At 48.1% G+C, this 22,727-nt stretch overlaps 1 protein-coding gene across 2 annotated transcripts in view; it reads left to right on the top strand.

Moving 5' to 3' along the window:
- The window catches only part of KLHDC4 (kelch domain containing 4), a 49,722-nt gene that overhangs the window by 3,928 nt on the left and 23,067 nt on the right, over positions 1-22,727 (top strand). For both annotated transcript variants that reach the window (XM_025860433.2, XM_025860432.2), the window contains exons 3-5: positions 3,328-3,406; positions 4,128-4,226; positions 15,229-15,365. In XM_025860433.2, coding sequence (XP_025716218.1) covers positions 3,328-3,406; positions 4,128-4,226; positions 15,229-15,365 — 315 coding nt within the window. The remainder of the gene's footprint in view (positions 1-3,327; positions 3,407-4,127; positions 4,227-15,228; positions 15,366-22,727) is intronic.

Raw genomic sequence — 22,727 nt, 5'->3', positions numbered from 1 at the left:
TCAAATAAATAAATAAAATCTTAAAAAAAGTGTGTGTCACAGGCGTAGAACTTCAGATTACAGTCTCTTGTTGCTGTTAGTAATGACAAGTGTGATTTTCAAACATAAACGTGTGTAAGCCATTTTAAATGAATTTGTAAATTACTTGAAGAACTCCAGAGTCTTCTGTAGGATTTCAGATACTTGGAATGAGCCAAAACGAGCAGGCCTTGGTTTTCCTCTTTCTTACTCTTGTGTGTCAATTGCTGTCCTCTCAGCTTCTGAATTCCAGGTGTGTTAGAAGTTGATTTAGGGCCCTCTAATTCTTGTATTTGCTACTAACAGGCTAGAGGGAAAACCCTGAATGCATTGAGTTAGGAATCAGGAAAGGCCAAATGACCCTAGAAAAGATACCACCTTCAGAGAAGGGGAAATGCATTAACTTCACAAGCACACGAGACTGGTTTGGTCGAGAAATGATTCGCTTCCTTTCCCTCAGAATAAAAATTAATCTTACTAGTGTTGCTGTCAGAAATGAGATTAATTTTTTTTTTTTAAGATTTTATTTATTTATTTGACAGAGAGAGACAGTGAGAGAGGGAACACAAACGGGGAGTGGGAGAGGGAGAAGCAGGCGTCCCGTAGAGCAGGTGGAGCCCGATGCGGGGCTCAGTCCCAGGACCCTGGGATCATGACCTGAGCCGGAGGCAGACGCTTAACGACTGAGCCACCCAGGTGCCACAGAAATGAGATTAATCTTACTAGAGCTGCCACCAGCCCGGGTGGAGGCCCGGGTCCAGCATGTCAGGAGGGGGGTGCCAGTCGTGCCTCTGATGCCCAAATCCCACCGCCTCAGACACGGGGTTTAGTTTCCCCTGTCCAGAGATGGGGGGACAACATGGTGGCCCCTGTGCAGAACAGGGTGACGCAGAGTGCTATCCAGCAGCTCCTGGGGTTGCGAGTTGTCCCTGTCTTCACGTAAGAGACATCAGGAAGCGGGATGTACTTTACCCCCCGTATTTGGCGTGTTACCCCGGGGGACACAGAAGTTACACATGTGGTAGACACACATTGTCCTTGGAATGGTTAAAGCAAGTGAGTCCTTGAGATCGTGAATGCTTCGTACCTACGGCACCCCTGAGGGAAGCCATTCTGAATGTGGATTGATTTCCCCCCCATCACCCTCCCCCCCACCTTTTGGTGACGTTTAAAAACTTCCCTAAAGTAATGTGCCCAAAAAGCCAGATTTAATGTTAGGATATAATTAGGAACCTTGGCTCTTCCCTGGTCAGCTGGGAATGCTTTCTGATGGAGCTGAGATATGATGAGATCTTTCAGTCAGTAACCTTAGTAACTTCTCCCCCCATCCTTCTCCATCATATTATAGGAAAAAACCATGAAAATTACCAAGTTTTGTGAGTGTATGTATTCCCAGGTATTGGCTGCGATACAATTTAATGGGGAAGCAAGGACCATAGACCAGGTGCATGACGGAGGGGGTGCGTGTGGCCTGTGTGGAGGGCAGGGACCCTGAGGGGACCCTGTGGGGGCTCTGGGCCTGACTTGGATTACTGTTTCCTAGCTGTGCTTGTTAATTTTCCATAGAAAATTTTAATAGGTATTAAGTGGAAAAAAAATTTGGGGTTAACTTTGGGAAACATGGTTTCCTTTTGAAATTTTTAAGAAACTGTGGTAATATATATCTAACATAGAATTTCCCATTTTAACCATTTTTAACTGTGCTGTTCACTGGGATTCCTTACGTTCACGGTGCTCTGGACCCGTGAACTGTCTCTCTCCATGCCCCTCCTCTTGGCCCCTGGTGACCACTACTTCCTGGTGTTTGATTTGCCTCTTCTAGATAAGTGAAGTCGCATAAGTGAAGTCTCACAACGGCTGTCCTTTTGTGTCTGGCTTCTTTCGCTTAGCATAACCTTAAGGTTCATGCATGTTGTAGCATGAACCTGAACTCCATTCCTTTTTAAGACGGATTAATATTCCATTGTATGGATGCACCGCATTCATCTTGTCGATAGACCCTTGGGTTTCCACCTTTGGGCCCCTGTGAGTAATGCTGTGATGAATGTGGGCATGCAGGTGTTTCTTCGAGTCCCTGTTTACAGGTTTCTTTGGCACGTACCTAGGAGTGGAACTGCTGGGTCATGTGCTAATTCTTTGTTTAACTGTGAGACTGTTTTCCACAGTGTAGTCCAATTTTTTTTTTAAGATTGATTTATTTATTTTAGGGAGAGAGAGCATGAGCGGGGAGAGGGGTAGAGGGGGAGAGAGAGAGAGAATCTCAAGCAGACTCCACACCGACCCCAGGGCTTGATCTCACGACCCTGAGATCATGACCTGAGCTGAAATTAAGAGTCAGACGCTCAACCCACTAAGCACCCAGGTGCCCCAGCATAGTCCTATTTTATAACATTGGTTTCTTTATGGCAGACTTTCTAAAGCTATAGAATGTTTTTGTGTACAGTAAATCCCCAAGAGAAAAAGAGAGTTGTCTGATTTCTCAAACTTATCTGACATTGAAACCTTTGTCTTCCTTTATGAAGGATCTTCCTGAAATTACTGTTATAGCTGCCCCTGAGGAAGGCCACAGGAGGGGTTTTGAAAGAAGGGGATTTTCCAGTGATTGTCTCACCCTCCCACCCCTTCACTGTCTTACTTTCTGCTGGGATGGGCCACGTGTATTTATAGTTTCCTTTTAGCTAGTCTTTTGTCCTCATGTGTGATATAAGTAGGAAGCTATTTGTGTTTTTTAGTGTAAGCTATCTGGATACATATTGAAATGTTTACTGGACTATTTAAACAGTGAAAGATTTATTTATTTACTGGAGAGAGAGTGCAGAGTGAGAGAGAGCATGACCAGTGGGGAGAGGCAGGCAGAAGGAGAAGCAGGCTTCCCGCTGACAGGGAGCCCGATGCAGGGCTCGATCCCAAGGACCCTGGGATCATGACCTGAGCTGAAGTCAGATGCTTAACGACTGAGCCACCCAGGCGCCCCTATAAACAGTTTTGACTGTGATTTAAGAGGATAGACCTGTAAAAATAAGTTAGCTGTGGGAAATGTGGCACTTAAATTAGGAGCACTTAGACTTCCCACTGCCTGATGGTTTTTACCCAAATGCTGTGTGAGTCACCCAGGTCCAGGGCCCTCCTGGTGTTGTGGCTGTGAGTGATTTTAAGGGTTAGGGGCCTTAGCTAAGTTCCCAGCGCCAGGCTTGTCTTTGACAGAAGTCTGGGGAGCTGATACAGCCCTCTGGTGGAAAGGAGGCCAGCTCTCAGCTGGGCGCCACGTGGCTGGATTGTGTGTTGAACTGTTGCTTCTGTCTCTTATAGGTTACATGCCTCTTTCTCTGCTCATCCTGAGAAAGACGAATTAATCCTTTTCGGAGGTGAATATTTCAATGGCCAAAAAGTAAAGTATATATTTTTTTCTTTTCTCCTCAAATTTTCATGGGTCTCATTTTGAGTAAAATTAGTTTAAAGCCATGATATCAAATATGCATTGGTCCCACCTCCTGGGCCTGTAGGACTGGCATGCGACCTTGTCCTTGAGAAGCCACCAGGATCCTTCAGTGAGCTTTAGACCCACAGCTCTTACCGCCTGCTTGAGATCGACCAGCACACTGCTCACTTGGCTTGATTATTCATATGCTCATGATGGGTTTCAGTTGTTTGAATAGTGGAAGAAAGTGCTGATAAATTGTAGAGCTAATTTTCATTTTTGAGCAGACCAAATAGACTTGTGTTTCAGAATTGTGTATGAAACATTTAGAAAAGCCTGAGTTTGCCTTCCCTCCATGCTGAGGGTCCCTGTGAGTTTGACTTAACTTGTTCATCTCCCACTCTGAATTCTCATCCTTTAAGAACCAGGCTTGACTTTGAGAGATGCCTTGCCAAGCAGCAAAGGGTATTGGTACCTTACGTGCTAAGAGGCACGGTGGGCAGACAGTTTTTTTCTTTGTCATTATCCCAAAGGATCCGAGGGGCCTAGCCACAGGCTTCCTGCATTGGTATGATTTACATGGCTTTAGGAAACCTGTTTCCTGGGGAAAGCTAGTGATTGAGATCCTGCTTTCCACTGCTGTCACTTGCATGGAGGTTTCATTGATGACATGAAGTCCCTCTTTTTGCAGACATTTATGTATAATGAGCTATACATCTACAATATCAGGAAGGACTCCTGGACCAAAATGGAGATCCCCAATCCACCTCCAAGGCGCTGTGCTCACCAGGTATGTGTCTGTGTTGACCCTCCGCCTTCTTTTCCTGTGAGGGTCTGTTGTGTGCTCGTGGAGTTGGTAGACGACAGGTGGCCTGGTAGAGAAGGCAGGGGACCTTACACATGGTCCCACTTGCTGTCACTGACTTGAACGCATTGCTAAGCTTCTTGCTCTTCAGTGTCTTCACTTATGAGACGGAGAGGCACACCTTCTCCAGGTGGCCTGAAGAGCATGGGAAAAAATCTAGGTAAATCTACGTTGTGTGGTGCCTAGCACACAGCAGCCGCGTGGCAGGATACTCCTCCTCCATTGGAGTGAGAGGCTCCCGCAGGACCCAGACCTGGTGGCTAGCGAGAGGAATTCCTCGGGAGAAATGGAATGTTCCAGGGTGGTCATTGAGGCACGACATGGGTCATAACCAGAGATAATGAAGGGTGCTGAAGTCAGCCTGTTGTCGGCTGGTTTCTGCTTCCCTGGGGAGCTCTGTCAGAGCTGCTGCCCCTGTCCGGTTCTGTAACTCCACGAGGACGGGCCCTTAGTTTTTTCTGTTCATTGTCCTAACCCCGGACTGGGAACAGTGTCAGGGCACAAAAAATAATTTGAATGAGTGATACGTTTTCAGCATGGAGAAAAAAGATTGTACGAGCCTGTCGTGGTGCAAGTGAAGCATCCCTCCGCAGTACGTGGGATCCTTTCTCGGGTTCTCTCACGGGTAGCCTGCTGATCTGAAACTGGGTCTGCGAGGAGGACCTCCCTGTCTGAACTGCACATAGAGACTGGCAGGCATTTGGACTGGTTTGTCTTTTAGAAAAGAAGAATGTACTTGCAGGTTTAGCAGTACGATCTTAGTAAGCTTTGATTTTAATAAGTAATGGATCTTTTTTTTTCTTTTAAAGATTTTATTTATTTATTTGGCAGAGAGAGAGCGAGCACAGTTTCCTGAGCAGAGAGCCGGACGCGGGACTCAATCCCAGGACTCTGGGATCATGACCCGAGCTGAAGGCACATGCTTAACCCATTGAGCCACCCAGGTGTCCTAAATAATGGGATCTTGAAGTTTGATCTGTTCACCAGAGACTGCCCTAGTTCTTGAGAATGCATGATCTGCCCCAGCCCTCCAAGCTGAGGACGAGTCCTGTCTTGTCCCAGCCATGATCTGTCCATGTCCCCAGCCCTCCCAGACAACTCCTTGGATTCCTGGACCCCAAGAATGCTCACGTTCTGATGGAGCAGTCCCACTCTGGGCCCATGTCACGTGATGTGGGCTCAGGGGCTTCTCCTGAGTTTGTTTTCTTATCCATTTTAATCACAGTTATTTTTTTTTAAAGATTTTATTTATTTATTTGACAGAGACAACAGCGAGAGAGGGAACACAAGCAGGGGGAGTGGGAGAGGGAGAAGCAGGCTTCCCGCGGAGCAGGGAGCCCGACGCGGGACTCGATCCCAGGACCCCGAGATCGTGACCTGAGCGAAGGCAGTCACTTAACCAACTGAGCCACCCAGGCGCCCTTAATCACAGTTATTAACTGTGGCCTTGAAGAATAAGTGTAAAAGTCTTTGTGATTTTTAAATGCCATTATTTTGCCAGAGTGCTCAGCAGGCTCTGATTCATATGCATGCCTTAGGAGGACTTTCCTAGTCTGGGACTTAATAATATCTTTGTAGTTAAGGTTGGTTCGCCGCTTTCTCTGAATTTCACAATGAATCAGAGCTACAGGGAACAGAAAATTGGTTGTAAAGTCCTTGGCCTGAAGGTCATTACAGTCCAAATTCTACGACATTGAATTCTGTGACCTAAAACCTTCCTTTTTATAGACTTGTTCAGTGTGATGTCAGAGGTCACGTTCTTTATCTTCTCTTTAACTGAGGCATAGGGGGTGGAAAGAGGAAGCCTGCATGTACACCATTCTTTGTCTTCTAGATTCTGGAGTTCTGGGGGGTGAAGTTGATTTTAGTGTGTAATTTGAGAGTTTAGGTGGCTTTTCTATGAGAACACAGCCCAGTGAGAGAGAGGAAAGGGTGCTGGTGCCTGCTGGGTGTGTTTGGCCGGGTGTGTGCAGGCTTCAGTGACTCGCTGCTCCTCTTGGCACCCCGTTTTCCGGGAGGAGGACGCAGTCACACAGCTGTGCCTAGACCGTGAGGATGCCACCACCAGTGGGAGGGGGCCGCTGAGAACAGGGACAGGTGACGAGGAGGTGGCCGTCGTCAGATCACGGCTTCTTGATCCCTGGATGGTTTCTCCCAAAGGAGTCACTAAAACTCACGTGAAACAAAAGGGGTTCTCCCCTGAAATAGAAAACAGTTGATGGATAAAAATATCCTCTGTGTTCTTATCAGTCTAGTGCATTAATGAGCAGTAAGTAGTTTCGGAGAGAGGTTAACGTGTAAGAGATCTTTCTTCGTGAGATGAGCGGAATTCCACGATGGTCCGTTGGAGCTGCAGGAAGTGTCAGCCTCCATCTGAATCCTGGCTGGATATGTGGGATGCAGTCCCTGGGAGCAGGCGTGGCGGGGGTCCTGGGTTGCTCCCTCAGGAGTTAGGAGGCATCTTGTACATTCGAGGCACCCTTCTGGGGCTGGGATACGGTGACAAAAAAGACCAATTTGCCTTTCCTGACGATGTCCCATGGTTTGGGTTTTCTCTGGTCCTGGTGGCCTCATGCGTTTTTTGGACCCCCACTTTCACAAAGCTGAAGCTGCTGTCAAATCTCTTCCGAGTCTGTTACTTTGGATTCTGATGGGCTTTTTTTTGGCATTTGGAGGGAGAGTGGGGAACTTAGGGTTTTCCAGATGTGACTTGATTCCAGTTAATGCAACAATAAGCAGACCCAAGTGCCTGGGCGGCATACAGCCTCGTGGGACGGGTGAGGGCGAGGTGCTGGTGAAGCCAAGCTTACCTCGCCCCTGGAGCGGTGCGGCCGTGCTTTGTCTTTGTGAGGCCCAGCTGTCGGTTTCAACAGTAACTTCCAAACCACTGTGTGTATGTGTGCATGAATATGTATACATTTACCGTTGTTTTAGTTTTATTGTTTAATTTCCCAAATATGCAAGTTAATCACTCAGGAGAGGGCCTAGGTGGATAAGCTTGCTGGGTAGGGAAGCTTCCAGCCCAGTGACCTCACTTCCCTGTCCAGTCGGCCAGGCCTGTCGTGAGGAGCTGCCGGGTGGTCCAGCCCATGCCTTGATGTCTTCCATAAGAAGAATCCATATTTTAGGATATCGTAGGAAGTCATTTCATTAGTGCTTAGACTTTTTAAAACGTAAACTCTTTAAGATCTCCTTATTGGGCCCTGAATGTGTTATTTTTGTGTTATGTTTTGAGGTGAATATACATTTTGTGGGTATCTTCTGGCAAATTTTTTTCTTCTGCTGCAGGACATTTTAGAGTACAGTGTGTTTATTCTGAGATCAGCTTTAACTGACAGTGACCTTAATAAAAATCAGTTCTTGGAGAAATTTGGCACGGATCCGTGACCTCGATTAGATCCCTTTCTTACTGCTTTCCCTTTCACTCACTTAACAGTTATGAAGTAGGGGTGCCTGGGTGGCTCAGTCGTTAGGCGTCTGCTGTCGGCTTAGGTCATGATCCCAGGGTCCTGGGATCGAGCCCCGCATCGGGCTCCCTGCTCAGCGGGAAGCCTGCTTCTCCCTCTCCCACTCCCCCGCTTGTGTTCCCTCTCTCACTGTCTCTCTCTCTCTGTCAAATAAAAACAAAAACAAAAACAACAAAAAAAAACAGTTATGAAATAGAAGGAATTTGGAAATTTAACTTGGATGAGACTGAAACTTTTGAGTTGGAATTATAAGATCCTGTTGCTAATTCCCAAATGAACCACTTTGTTCCTTATTCTTTCTGTAGCCAAGAAACTTTTTTTAAATCTTTTTCTTCCTTTGATATAGAGCTGTATATTGTTTTTACTCACAGATAATCTATTAAAAATATTTGAATGGGGCGGATTATTTGAAATAACTAGACTTGTAAAACATGTCTTGCTGAAGGTGTATTTGCACAGTAGTGTGACTTCTGTGCATTTCAGTACAGGCATGCAAACTAGTTTCCCTAGAAAACACTATTATAAAGATGTTTCAGTTTAAGCATCATCAGTAATGTGACAAGGTGCCCCCACATGTGTAATGCACGTACTTTTTTTTTTTTTTTTTTTTTTGCAGAAGGGGAAAAAAACAAGATGAATTTAATTTACCCTAAAACCCATTTTCTTCATCTTTAGGGCTGGCAAGTAAGGGGAGATTTTCTTTATTATCTATTTCCTTAAGAACCTTAAAAAAACACGTAATTTTGCAGGGAGTGCAGATGTAATTTATCATTATTTGTCTTTAACTGGTACATTGGAAAGGCTTCTCTCTCGGGATTGCTTTGTATTGATGTGCATTGGAGATGCGGAGCCCTAGGTGTGTCTGACCTTGCTGTGTTAGCAGCACACACGTGACTTGCCCTTTGCTTGATTTCTTAGACTGAATTTCCTAATTTTATTGGCTGACTGGGGTTATGTTAAGTGGCTAAAGTGCCTTCTAATCTTTAAAAGATGGGTCTAGTTTGAAGTCGGTACGAAAGTAATTTGCCTAGTACTTCTCATGTAGTAGTTTTGAAATCATTCTTAAAAGGTGGAGAAAGTTCTGTGTGACTCAAAATCTCAATGCTGGATCCCAAACAGAAGTTATGTTTCTGTGTAGTTGTTCCTATTTTTCTTGACATGGGGTTCACTGATTTTTTTTTTCCCTCTCAATTTATACATTTGTCTAAATGTTTATACATTTTTCTTTTTTTAATAATTTCTATTCTTTATTGTTTCCTTTCACTTTGGGTTTAATTTGCCTTTTCCACTTTCTTAAGGTGGAAATGTAGAACATGTATTTTAAATCATCTTTTCTTTTTTTTTTTTTAATGTTTTATTTATTTATTCATGAGAGTCAGAGAGAGAGAGAGGCAGAGGCAGAGGGAGAAGCAGGCTCCCCGCCTGGCAGGGAGCCCGATGCGGGACTCGATCCCAGGACCCTGGGATCATGACCTGAGCCGAAGGCAGACGCTTAACCATCTGAGCCACCCAGGCGCCCCTTAAATCATCTTTTCTAATATAAGCATTTGAAGCTATATGTTTCCTCTAGGCAGTGCTTTAGCTGCATCCCACATATTTTATTGCATTTTATCACTCAGATTGAAGTGATCTAATGAGTTTGTGGATGTCTTATTTGACCCATGCGTTAGACTACTTAGAAGTGTGTTAATTTACAAACACTTGGGGATCTCCTGGGTTTCTTTTTGTTATTATTATCTAATGCCGTGGCAGTCTAAGAGCACTGTATGATTGCAGACCTTTTAAAATTTTTGAGACCTATGCTTTGGCCTAACATACGTATCTTGGTATATCTTTGGTGTGTATTGGAGAAGAATATATGGTCTCTAGTTGTTGGATATGGTGTTCCTGTTAGGTCAGGTGGGTTGATATTGTTCACACCTTCCCTATCCTTACTGCCTCATCCCTGCTAATCTCCTGACGTACCCTTTGTCTGCTATTCGCACAGCCACCTCACGTTTCTTAGGATTAGTGTTTACGTGGCATATCTGTTTTCATCCTTTACATCCATTTGCGTCTCTACATTTAAAGTGCATTTCTTGGGACGCCTGGGTGGTTCAGGGGGTTAGGCATCTGCCTTCGGCTCAGGTCATGATCCCAGGGTCCTGGGATAGAGCTCCACATCAGGGAGTCCTTGCTCAGCGGGAAGCCTGCTTCTCCCTCTGCCTGCCACTCCCCCTGCTCACGCTCTCTTTCTGTCAAATAAATAATCTTAAAAAAAAAATTATAAAGCACATTTCTTATGAACAGCACTGTTGGGTCTTTTTATCCAGTATGACAGTTGTTTTTTAATTGGTGTATTTGTCTGTTTCATTCATTCATTCATTCATTTATAAGTAAGCCTCACACTGGGCATGGGGCTTGAACTCACGACCCTGAGAGTGAGACCTGAGCGGAAATCAAGAGTCAAACACTTAACCAGCTGAGCCACCCAGGCGTCCCTGTCCATTATGTTTAATGTGATTATTGACATGGCAGTAATGTCTTTGATATTGTTTGTTTTCTCTTTGTCTCACCTGTTCTGTATTCCTTTTCGCTTTTTCCCTGCTTCTTTTGGGTTGATTGTATTTTAATATCCATTCTTTATCTTTTCTGTTGGCTTATGAGCTGTCCCTCGTCTTTGTTTTCATGCTTGTTCCAGGGTTTGCAATACACATCTTTAACTTAGGACAGTCTCCCTTCAAATGATATTATACCACTTTCCAAAAACTGTTAGAACTTTACAGTAGAATACCCACATTTTCTTCTCTCCTTTGTGCTGTTATCCCCACAATGCAGTGTTACCGGTTTTGCTTTAGGCGGTTACTATGTAAAGAAATCTTGAAACGGAGAAAAAAATATCTTATATTGATTTACTAGTTTACCGTTTCTGGGACACTTCATTCCTCCATTTTCATCTGGTAATGTTCTTCAGCCTGCAACTTCATTTACTGTTTCTTGAAGTGCAGGTTTGCTGATACCAATTTTTTTCAGCTTTTTTTTCTAAGTGGAAATGTCTTCATTTTACTTTTACATGATATGCTTGCTAGATAGCAAATTCTAGACTGACAGCACTTGAAAGATGTTCCGGTTCCTGGCTTACATTGTCCTAATGAGAGGTTAGTGGTCATTTTCATCTTTGTTCTCCTGTATTTAACGTGTCTGTTTCCTCCTCTAAGACTGCTTAAATGATTTTTCTTTCCCTTTGGCATTTTAGCAGTTTGATTTTGATGTACTTTTGAGATTTTTCTGGGAGTCCAGTTAGGTGTATGTTAGACTGTTTAATATTGTCCAATAGTCAATGAATCCTTTTTTTTTTCTTCTTCTTCTTGCAGTGTTTTTCTTTTTTGGCTTCATTTTGGATAGTTTTTATTGCCCTTCACAGTGGATATGCTGTGAACTTGTGCATTTTTCATTTTACAGATGGTGTTTTTCATGCTAGAGATTGTTTGGTTTTTGATTACCATTCCCATGTCTATTTATTATATTCATATTTTCCTTTAAATCTTTGGGCATATTTATAACTGTTCTCACATCCTCGTATACTGATTCTCTCATCTTACTTCTGGGTCTCCTTCTGCTCACTGACACTTCTAATGGGTCACATTTTCCCCCTCGGAATGTATGGTTAGATACTGGTTGGATGCCAAAGGGTGCTCCTGGCACTTGGCAGCACCTGGCTAGATTGGCAAATGCTGCCTGTTGACGATCTGGGTTTTGTTCTCATCTATCAGTGAAGGATGAGATTTGTCCTGGCACACGGTTCAGTCACCAGCAGATCATCGTGATCCTTTGAGGCTTTCCCCCTGGATGGCCTAGCCCGAGGGTGTGGCCTTTCCGGGGTCTCCACCGAATCCCCTGGGTGCTCAGTGACACTTTTCACACTGTCTGGTTTGGAACTTGTTGGTCTCCAGGCCCCTTGTAAGCTCAGGTTGTTTGCAGGCTTTCACCTTCGCCCTGGTGGGTATTTGCCCATCCTTCTGTGGTCGTGCCCCGCAGCTGTGCAGCTTGGGGTTGGAAGGCTCCAGTGGGGCCCCTGTGTGGATTTGCAGTGTGCTCTGTCTCCAGTGTTCTGGCCTGCAAACCAGCAGCCCTCTGCATCCCTGAACTCAGCTCAGTAAGATCACCTGCCCTGCTGCACTCCTTTACTCGCGTCAGGTGCAGAAAGTGCCTCCAGAGTCAAAGGGCTCATCCTGCCCGTTTGCCATCTCTCAGGAGCATGGTCCTGGCCTTCCTGTTGTCTGGTTACAGCTGCTTCGTGGATGGTCCAGTGTTCCCCTTGTTGACGGAGGGAGGCTGCTGTGTTGCACGTTGGTCCCTCTTGGTCAGAAGGGCAGGTTTTATGCCTGGGCTCTTTGTAGTTTTAGTCTTCTCTTGATTAGTATGTGAACTTTTCTCTTGGTGTTCACAGTCTTTGAGGAGTAGGTTAGATGAAACTATGAGGTCGCTGACTGTAGACCCACCTTCGTGCAGCTTCCAGAGTTCCCACTGTGCTGGGCCTGCTGTTGCCGGCAAGTGGGGAATGGGATGTGGAAGACAGAGCTCTTCTTGCCTGGAGTTTTGACTTCATTTTTTCGAATGACAAAAAACCAAGGCATCTGGGTGGTTCAGTTGGTTAAGTGTCCAACTCTTGGTTTTGGGCCCAGGTCATGATCTTGGGGTTGTGGGATCGAGCCCCTCTTAGGGCTCTGCCCTCAGTGGGGAGTCTGCTTGGGATTTTTTTCCCTCTGCCCCATGTGCATGCATGCTTTCTCAAATAGATCTTTTAAAAAAAAAAAAGGAATGAAAAAACTGATTATGTAAGTAATATTCATTATGAAAAGAATTAAAAAGGAAACTAAGTCCATTGTCCATTTTTCCAGAACTATTAATTTGTATTTTTGCATCTCTTGTCTAAACACGTAATTTGAGGGCACCTGGTGGCTCAGTCGGTTAGGTGTCTGCCTTCAGCTCAGGTCATGGTCCCAGGTCCTGAAATCAAGTCCTGTGCTGGGCTCCCTGCTCAGTGGGGAGTCTGCTCCGCACCCCCCATCCCTGGCTTGTGCTCACATGCACGTGTGCTCTCTCTCTCAAATAAATAAAATCTTAAAAAAAATACGTAATTCGTATTTTTGCATGTTGGTATTTCCTGTTGGAGTACTCGTCAGTACATGCAAATCCACTGTGTGTGTGCATTGTATGATAGCTAGACTTCTGTAACGTGGGACCTCAAGGCACCTTTGTGTTGTGTAGCATGAATGTACCACCTAACTTCACCAAACTCAGAAGTGTTAGACTGGGCCTCAGCAGATCACCGCATCTGCTTTAATGATTTGAAACGATCATGTCTTCCCTGCACACGGACTGGTGTTTTAGGGTGCTAGGAAACTGGCTCGTCTCTTCATAGGGTGGTCATCTGTGCTGAGAGAGCACATACAAAACGGATTAAAATGGGAGTGGAGAGGGCCGTGTCACCCTCAGTACGCCACCAGGACCCCCAGTTAGTGCAGGGCAGGACTGGCATTGGTGACAGAGCCCCAGTTCTGCAGTGTCCTTAGGTGCCAGGCGGGGCAAAGGGCTTGCGCTGTTGTAAGGGCTTTGCGGTGCTCTGCGGGTGTCCTGGGACAGAGCCTCCTGAGAACCACTGCCTGACCCACCCAGTGTGCGCTTTTTTAGGGGGGCCTTGTGAGGTCCCCACGGCCCCGGATCTAGTTCCCCCACCCTGCCACGCTGCCTCCGGCCACGGCCACCGCTTCTGAGCTCCTGGGCAAGAAGGCCCCTCTGGTGTGAAGGACGCACCTGTGTGTCGACTTCGTTCCCGGGTACCCATGGTTGGTGATCGCACGTAGACCGGCCCGGCCTCTGCTCTGTCACAGCCCGGGTTTGCAGGGTGCTTGCAGAGTCACTTCTGTGAAGTCTGTCCTCTCAGGCATGCGGTTTCCGGATCATCTCACCTCACGGTAAAACCAGCCAGATCACAGTTGTCCTTGAAATCATGCTGCCCACCAGGCTGTGTGTCATCGGATGAGATCTCAAGGGAGCAGGACTCTGTCACTGGGTGGCCAGTGGGGGGTGTGGCTCTGGTGGGTTCAGGCAGTTGTGGGTCGTTTGCATGTAGCCTGCAGCAAGCTCCCAGAGAGGCCAGGCATTCTGAAATGATGTGCGGCCTCGGGATCAGAGTGTCCCCAGGGTGAGAAGGGGCATAGGTTTTGGGGTTCTGGGCAGGGGCTTCCAGTATCACTCATACCACCTGTTAGTCTGCACTTAAGCTTATGTTTGGAGAAGAGGTCTACTCTTCCACAGCTCAAAGCCCTGGACCAGATTGTCCAGAAATTGCCTTTAGAATTCTCCGAATCGGTGTTTATTTGCATCTATACAGGTCGATTTACGTGGAGTAGCATTCACTCTTATTTTAGCTATCTGAAATACATGCCCTTACACGATATTTTCCCTTTTCTGGAAAATCAGAATGCTTTGACTTGCTTTGACACATGCTTTTTAATCACATGCTTGGACTTGATTTTTCCGCTCTTATGGGGGAACCCAGCGTGTGATTCCTGGGCAAATCATGTGCTTTCATGCTTGTGTTTCTGGGGTGCTGGGTGTTCTTGCCTCATTTTCATTGAGGTAGTAACCTTGGCCATGGGAAGTGACCTGAACCCTGGAGTTCCCGTCCTCACTCACCTCCCCACTCAGATGGGTGCGTTGGTATATGAGTTGTGCCCCGGGACCATTGTTCTCTGAGAACTTTGATACTCTGCTAAGCCCAGTCACACTTTTTTTTTTTTTTAAGATTTTATTTATTTGAGAGAGAGAACGAGCAGGAGTGGGAGAGGGAGAAGGAGGCTCCCCACTTAGCAGGGAGCCCGATGTGGGACTTGGTCCCTGGGCCCTGGGACCATGACCCGAGCGGAAGGCAGGTGCTTCACCAACTGAGCCACCCAGGCGCCCCAGCCCTGTCGTAGTTGAAATATGCCCACGTCGGTCTTCAGAGCCTGGTGCTGCACATGCCTGGTCGGCCTGGCTCTCCTGCTGCCCTGGCCTCTCCTGTGCCCACGGGTGTGGGACTGCCTGAGCCTCCGGGATGTGCGACCCCAAGGGTGCTGTTTTCCCCGCTTTCGCTTGCCTTTGCTGTTGTGCTTCAGGCTCTTAGAGATAAATATCAGTTTGTGTTAGATCTCTTGTGAACGTTTGACACAGTTGTGTCCATTTTAAGGGGATCTGGGGTTGTCTGAATCTGTTTTGCAACCTAGGAACACCTGGACGTGTGGTAGGTGTTTGACTTTGGAGGATTTGCTGAATGCAGGATTTCTGAGGAATCTTCCCCTCAGACGCAGGGGAAGGTGATCACTGAGTGTGGGTGCTGGCTACAGCCACCTTGTGTCATGCTCTGGTGGATCTTGGGGGCGCGGACTTGGCTGAGAGCTGCGTGGCGGCCCTGACCTGTCTCTTTCTTCTCACAGGCTGTGGTGGTGCCTCAGGGCGGAGGACAGCTGTGGATCTTTGGAGGGGAGTTTGCTTCTCCCGACGGAGAGCAGTTCTACCACTACAAGGATCTCTGGGTGCTGCACTTGGCCACCAAGACCTGGGAGCAAGTAAGGTAAGGTGCCGGGTAGTGAGCCTGACCTCTGGGCCTGGCTCCCGTCCTGTGCGCCATTCTGTGTTCACGCTGATGCAGTCCTAGCCCTTTGGGATCCTGGGGCTCCGTGGAGCACGATCGCAGAGCCCTGAGTGGCCAGGCTCGCTGGTGACTGCAGGCGGGGGAGAGCTCACCTTTTTCTCTAGACCCTTCTCGGAGAAGTCTGGCCTGGCGACAGCCACCTGACCACCTGACTTCGTTGAAGGCGTTTCCAGCCTCACTGGGAGCAGCATGTTATCCCTGCTAGTGTTCCGCCCCCCTCAGCACCTACGTGGAGCGTCTGGGGTGCCGTTACCCTCCCGGGCCATCTGTGGATCCCTTTGGAGGCAGTGCTGGGTTTCAGCTTGCTGGCAGTGGACCCGTGGTATTCACTACAAGGGAGTGCTCTTCTTAGGTCTAGTAGAAATAGCAGAGCTGGGAAGAGGAGAGGAAGGATGGGGAGAGCTTTCTTGTTGCTCTTCAGTAAACCAGGCTCAGCCGTCGCTGGTGCTTGATTTCTGCCCTTGTCTGTGACATTGATAATGGGTTTGTCACATCTGTACTGCACATTCACTGCCGGTCAGTGCTGCACATTGGAAGAATGACAGAGGGAAAGTAGGGTTAGTTGGCTTTAGTTTTCAGGGGTGCACATGCCCTGTGGCCAGGGCGGCGCACACCACGCTCCCTGGGTACTGTGTCTGCTGTCAAAGCCGCAGACCAGAGCTTCCTCCTGTGCTGGAGTAGGTGGCTGGATTGCAGAGTTCAGTCATGGTGCAGAACCCTTTTCGGGGCCTAGGACTTTGATGGGAAGAGAGCCTCACTCCCTGGAGGCTGTGCTTGTTCATTTCATGAGGAGCCATTGAGGAGGCCGCCGAGGCTAGGCTGTGCAGGCCTGGGGTGTCCGCACCATCGAGTCTGCTGTGTGTGCAGGAGTGTCTGTAGCCCCAGGCTCAGCGAAGCTGCTGGAGGAGTTAAGCCGTCTTACAGAAGTCGGAACCAGGGAGGCTTGGTGTGCACTACCAAGTACTGACTTCATTTCCCTTCCTCTTACTTGCTTTTTCTCTTGGCAGGCACAGCAATTCAATTATTTTCATATCAGAAATTGATTTTGTTATGTATATGTGGAAACTTGGTCATTTATCCTCAATTTAAAAAGTATTTAGGCCTAGAGCACACCATCTTTGTTCCTCTTTGCTTCAGTTCTTTTAAAAACCCAATTGTCATTTATTTATTGCTTGTCTGTCCATCTTTGGTGAATTGATTCAAGATATTTGCTTAACACAATTATCAGTTTGAGTAGCTTTTTGTCAGTAATTCGTGGGTGGGTGAAGGACCGTTCGGGCTCCATGGGAGAATACTGCCCTCTGACAGCGGCTCAGCGGGGCCTGTGCTCGTGGTGGCTGTGGGGACGTCCTCAGCTGCTTTGCCACGAGCACACTTTCTCGTGGCCCTCAGCCCTTCCCGGTTCCGTGGCATGTACTGTGGGTGTGTTACACGGAAGCGGGGGGGGGGAGGGGCACTAGAGACACATGTCCACTTGGGGATGTGCCCTTTGAAGGGCTTGCTGTGGCCACTGTCTCCCAGCCGGCTGGGGACAGCTGCTCTCGCCTCTGTGTGACCCAGGGCTGTCGGCCCCAGCACGCGTGCACGGGGTCCACGGCTTCCGTCCTGTGTTGGAAATTATCTCTGCGAAACAGGTCCCTCGCTGCTTGAATGCTTATTGTAATCATGATGTAAGTGTTTATGGAAAGTATGTCGTAGAGCCTGTTAGAAGCTAACAGGAAACCGCACGCTGCATCCCGTTGGCATTCTTAAGCCTCTGCTTTCGTCTGGACGGAGTGGCAGGGCTGGAAAAGGAGGAGGTGCTTTACTTTTGTTTGTGTCTGAGTTGTTCTTCCAGCCTTCTTTCTGGGTGAGGACCCCGGTTCTGGTGCGTGGGTGTCACGTGAGCTGTCCGTGGGGCCACGTGGCAGTATCCACTTATGACTAGAAGGTGCAGCCTGCAAGTCAGGAGATAGAGGGTTCTGTCCCCAGCTCTCCTTCTGATTTTGTTTGCCAGGAGATTATTTATTTATTTATTTATTTATTTTTAAAGATTATTTATTTATTTGACAGAGAGAGACACAGCGAGAGAGGGAACCCAAGCGGGGGGAGTGGGAGAGGGAGAAGCAGGCTTCCCGCCGAGCAGGGAGCCCGATGCGGGGCTTGATCCCAGGACCCTGAGATCATGACCTGAGCCGAAGGCAGACGCTTAATGACTGAGCCCCCCAGCCGCCCCTGCCAGGAGATTATAAATGAGCAGCTGGATTTCTATGTTTTGCTGCTTCACATATTTATCGTTATGAGATGTTTTCTGCCTTGAGCTTGCTGATGGGAGGCAAAAAGCCGTTAGGTGTTTGTTGTTCAGGAGACATTACCTGAGGACCGATGTCCACTTCTGTGTCTTTGATGTCTCCCACCCTGTATCATCTTGGGCGCTGAGCTCCAGCCTTCCTAAAGCGCTTGGTGCCCCGACTGTTCGCAGGCTGCAGCCCCTGCCCCTGCCCCGCCTGCCCCAGAGGTGGTCCTGAGACCACCGAGGGAAGTGCCACCCCTGCCGCCCCCTCTCCCACCATTCCAGCTTCCCACAGCCCTCCTCGTGGGGGGGAGGGGCGGGTCCGCAGAAAGGTTTCCCACTGCCCCAGAAGCCATGAGCGCTGACCCACGTGATGTGTTGGTTTTGTCTGGGAGATGGCACCACGAGGACCACAGAGAACAGGGACTGGTGGGGAGAAGGGAGCGTGAGCACGTGTTCCCGCAGAGACTGTAGAGGAGTGAGCCGCACGCAGCTTGGTGGAGACTGCACGGGGGGCGCTGTCAGGCCAGCCGCAGATGAAGGCAGGCACCGCTGGGGGGCCGTGAGGCGGGAGAGCAGGACGCCCCCCAGCCAGGATGTCAAGGCACCCATTGTCCCAGTGCAGCTTTACATGGGCCTCCGTCCCCGAGTGCGCTTTTAGGAACATATGCTAAAGAAACGCTCTCGTTTTATAGAAAGATAGATACCAAAAACCATGAAGCAGACCAATCCATGCCTGAGAAAAAAGCCCAAGAGTGTGTCCACATGCATGTGTGCTCGCCAGGTGGGTCAGGAACCGTACTTGCGCGGGGCGGGGTCTGCACCTGTTCTAGTACCGCCCCGTCTTCGTCCCTGCAGCCATCCGCTGTATTCTCAGACCTGGAGGGTTTTGCTCGTTTATTTAAAACATTGCTTTGCTGTGCATTCTTTTCACATGCATTCCAGAATTCGTTTTTGAAATGGTATTTTTAAAAGTTCCAATGGGATTTTGATTGGGTTTCTTTTTTTTTTCTTTTATTTTTTTCACCTTTTTTTTTTTTTTTGTTAGTCACCATACAGTACTTCATTCGCTTATAGATTGTACTTCGGGAGAGTTGACATCTTTCTGATCCTATCTTCCTCATCAGGAACATTGCACCTCTCTCCAGTTCGATTTATTTCTCACCTGTCGGTAAAATTTACAACCGTCTACGAGAATCGCCGAATCAAAGGGCACCTGTGTCTCGGCGCCTCTCCCCTCGTGTCTGTTCCCACAGACTCCAGCCGCACTCCCTCCTTGCTGGGAGGAGGCCTGTCGCCGGCGCTGTGCCGGCACTCTGGGTTCTAGTTTGGTGGTCTTTGCACACCTCCCTTCTCCGGGAAGCAGCTCCTAGACGGCGGGGCAGTGGCCCTGTGGAGTAAGTCATTTCCTGTCCTTACTTGCACTTTGGAAGTGTTCTCTAGAGAATGGTGTGGTGTTCTAGCAATAGTCGGTGGTGCCGTGGCTGGGAGACCTGTGGGGTTGTGGCCCAGAGCTGAGGTAACACCTCTGTTCGTGAATTCTTGGGCTTTATGCACCAAGTAGCACGTCTCTGCCCGCCTCACCCCAAACATTGAGTCTGGTTCAGGGCACGTTTCAAACGGGGCTCAGGAATCTGCCTTTTATTTAAGCCCTCCCTTCCCACTCAGTGATCCAGGCGGTCCTGGGCTGCAGCTGGAGGCCCTAGTTGCTCATCCATTGGCCTTGGTGACTAGTGGGTCTCGTGCTTATTTAGAGCCTTGTTCATTAATGTGAACATGGAACATGCCCGCTGCCCTTTCAGGAGTAAGAAGACTCGAGTAAAATTCCTTAGCCCCTTAACCAGGAAATAGAGCAGCTGGTGCTTCTGTAATGTACTGCTTGTCGCAAACTGGAGGGCCCTGGACTGTTGGCTGGCCTCCCGGCCGGGCTGCACACACTTACTTACCTCGGCTGCCGTGACTGCGGGTGTGTGCGGGAGGCATCCCGAGGGAAGCCTGCCTGCTGAGTCCTTGGGTAGGCTGAGGTGCTGCTCCTGGGAATGGCACTGGGTCGTTGCCGCCCTGGTGGACGGCTGCCGAGGAGAGGGGGCTGCTGCTGGCGATGTGGCTCCGTCATCTGGTCTTCTCGCCGCAAGAGAGGCGAGGAGATTCATTCAAAATGCACACGGAGTTTACTGTTTCTGGGGACGGCCTCTGAGTCCAGAAGAACCCACATCACCCGGAAGGTACAGGCAGAGCCCACGCTGAGCTTGAGTGTGTTTTGTGCCCAGGATTTAGCCCGGCGCTCTGCATTCATTTCTCGGTAAATGTTTCTCCCGGGAGGGGTAGTTTTACAGTTGAGGAGGCCTTCAGAGAAAGGTGGTATTGAATCGGCATCTGGAGTATATTTAGCCCCTTTCTGGGCTTTCAAACAGGTTTTTCTTGTGGGACGGCAGGGTGGATTCCGTCTTGCTCTAGCTGATGACTTCTGAGTTGTCCGATAGGGCAGGTGTGTCCCGCCCATCCTTGCGTGCATGGGCTGGTCTGAAGAAAGTGCCTTTTGGGGAAATGATTTCAGCTTGCCATTGAGAAGAGTCAGGGCCTGCATAGGGTAGTCAGGGAAGAGCTGCTATTCTGAGGTCTGAAGTCAGATCACTGAAAGGGGCGCCTTGATCGACCATTGCCTGTGTGTTTCCTTGTTTCATGGCTGTGCTATGCACCGGATGCATCGTGTGGAGAAAAGAGCACAGGCCTTGAGTCCCATCCCACCACATGCCTTGTTCTGCCAGCGGAAGCTGTGTGACCTCAGTAGGTCCAGCCACTGCCCCGAGTGCTGTCAGTACCCATGTGGATGTGCCGAGGACCAGGTGCAGCCCCCAGCACCCGGGCCTGCTGGGGAGCACCTCTGCAGCCACCTCTACTTGGAGGTTGGCCTCTCCACGTGGTGCTGATGGCTTCAAAGGGACCAAATGCCAGTTGAGTTTTTCTGAAAGTGCTGTTTTAAAAAGTGAACTTTGATGAATTTTCATAGTCCTATACGGCTTGATGAATTTTACAAAAGCAAACACACCTCTGTGCTTAGATAATGCTCAGAAAAGAGCATTATCGCCATGCCTGAAACCCCCCTGCGCCCCTTGCAGTCACTCCTCCATGCCCACCTGAAGGGCAGGTTAGGTTGGTTTTGAACATCCTATAGAGGGAGTCTTGATTCTCCTGGCTGTTTTCACTGAGCATTGTTTTTGTGAGATTTGTCTTTGTTGCCTGTGGTAATAGTTTGCTCATTTGGGGCTATGTAGTATTCTCTTATGAAAATAGGACATTGCGTCTGGTGGTTGGTGGGCATTGGAAAGTCACCAGGTTCAGATTATTGCAAAGGGGTGCTCCTGTCAACATTCCTGGACCCATCTTACGATGAGCATACATGTGCGTTTCTGTTGAGTGTATGTCTAAGCAGAATTTGGCCAGGAACATTCATGTACAACTAAAACACTTTTATGTGCATCAGAGCACTTTGTAGGTGAGCAATAAAAATGGTTCAGTGAAAAAATACACAGAAATGTGCGTGTGCGTTTTCTCTCGATTTGAGAAAGGCATGAACATTTGGTCCTCAGTGAAACCTACTTAGTGTGTGTATGTTAATAATGCTGCATTTGAGACACATGGGCATCCTAGGAGAGAAGGACCATTAGCAGAGGGAGTCAGAATTACTTGTCTGATCCAGTTGTGAGGATCATGCCACGTAATTTTAAAGTGTGTGAATTTTGGGACCTGAAACACACGTAGAAGTGAACATACATATTCCCTGCTTTCCGGGGTCTGCAGTGAGCTGTTGGGCTTGTAGTCTGAGTGCTCTCTGCCCTCCTTCACAGCTGTGCGTGGAGCCCAGCACCTGGAGAGGTGGGGGCAGGAACGTGTGTAGACCCCCTGCTCCTGCCCTGTTGACTAACCATCATTCTCGACACGCTTGGGTGAGGAGGGGGGTCCCACACACAGACAGATGGTGGGGGAATGCGGAAGGTGTGAGACATCAAAACTGTCGTTAGGGTAAGTGGTCAGGTTAATTGATGCACAGATTCTTTAGTGCTCAGACCTCTGACTTCGTTTGCGGTGGCTTAGTGTCTTAATTGGTGGTTGCATGTGTGAGTTCTGGGGCAGACTGTCTCCTTTCAGTTCTGGCTCCGCCTTTGACCAGCCTAGTGTGTTTCTTGACTTCTAGGTCTTGATGTTCTCGTCTGTAAAATGGGATTAAAGATAGTATCTGCCTATCTGGTTGTTGTTAAGAATGAGGGCCCATAAAAGGAGCATGCCTAGCATAAGATAAACACCCCAGAAATAGTAGTTTTATCATTAATAGTAATAGTTAAAATAAAAATGAAACAAGGATGGGGCACCTGGGTGGCTTAGTCGTTAAACGTCTGCGTTTGTTCGGCTCAAGTCGTGATCTCAGGGTCCTGGGATCGACCCCGCATAGGGCTCCCTGCTCCGCGGGAAACCTGCTTCTCCCTCTCCCACTCCCCCTGCTTGTGCTCCCTCTCTCGCTGTGTCTCTCTCTGTCAAATAAAACCTTTAAAAAAATAAATAAAACAAGGATACAGTCTGTTAGGCCGCCTGGGTTCTAGAGACTGCTACTAATTATTCTGTATGATGTGACTGAATACCTTATACTTACTAAGCCCAGAATCTGTTAATCCTTGGAAAAGGGGGGCTGAATTCCAAAGGTACATTGTTGGAAATGAAAAGGGAGATGTTCTTGTACATATTTCCTGCTCAGGCCATGTTGTAACCATTCTTGGAGGAAGGGCCTTTTCCATTCTGAGGATGAACCACTGGACTAAGTTCCCTGTTGGGTCTACCTGTGTGACCTTGAATCTCAGGGATTATGAGAGAAATGGTTCCTTTGCTTACCAGGCGTCTTGGGGCTGCCGGTAAGGCATGGTACTAGAGTGTATCATTTTGTAAGATGTAAAGTTTAAAGTAACTTCAGGGAATCGTTTGCCTACCAGGTGCTAACACTGCCGGAAGCCATGGAG

This window comes from Callorhinus ursinus, unplaced genomic scaffold (genome assembly GCF_003265705.2).
Source record: "Callorhinus ursinus isolate GAN/ISIS: 27379988/994484 unplaced genomic scaffold, GSC_fseal_2.0 scaffold46, whole genome shotgun sequence".
NCBI classification, from domain to species: Eukaryota; Metazoa; Chordata; class Mammalia; order Carnivora; family Otariidae; genus Callorhinus; species Callorhinus ursinus.
This window is presented reverse-complemented; position numbering and strand designations above follow the sequence as displayed.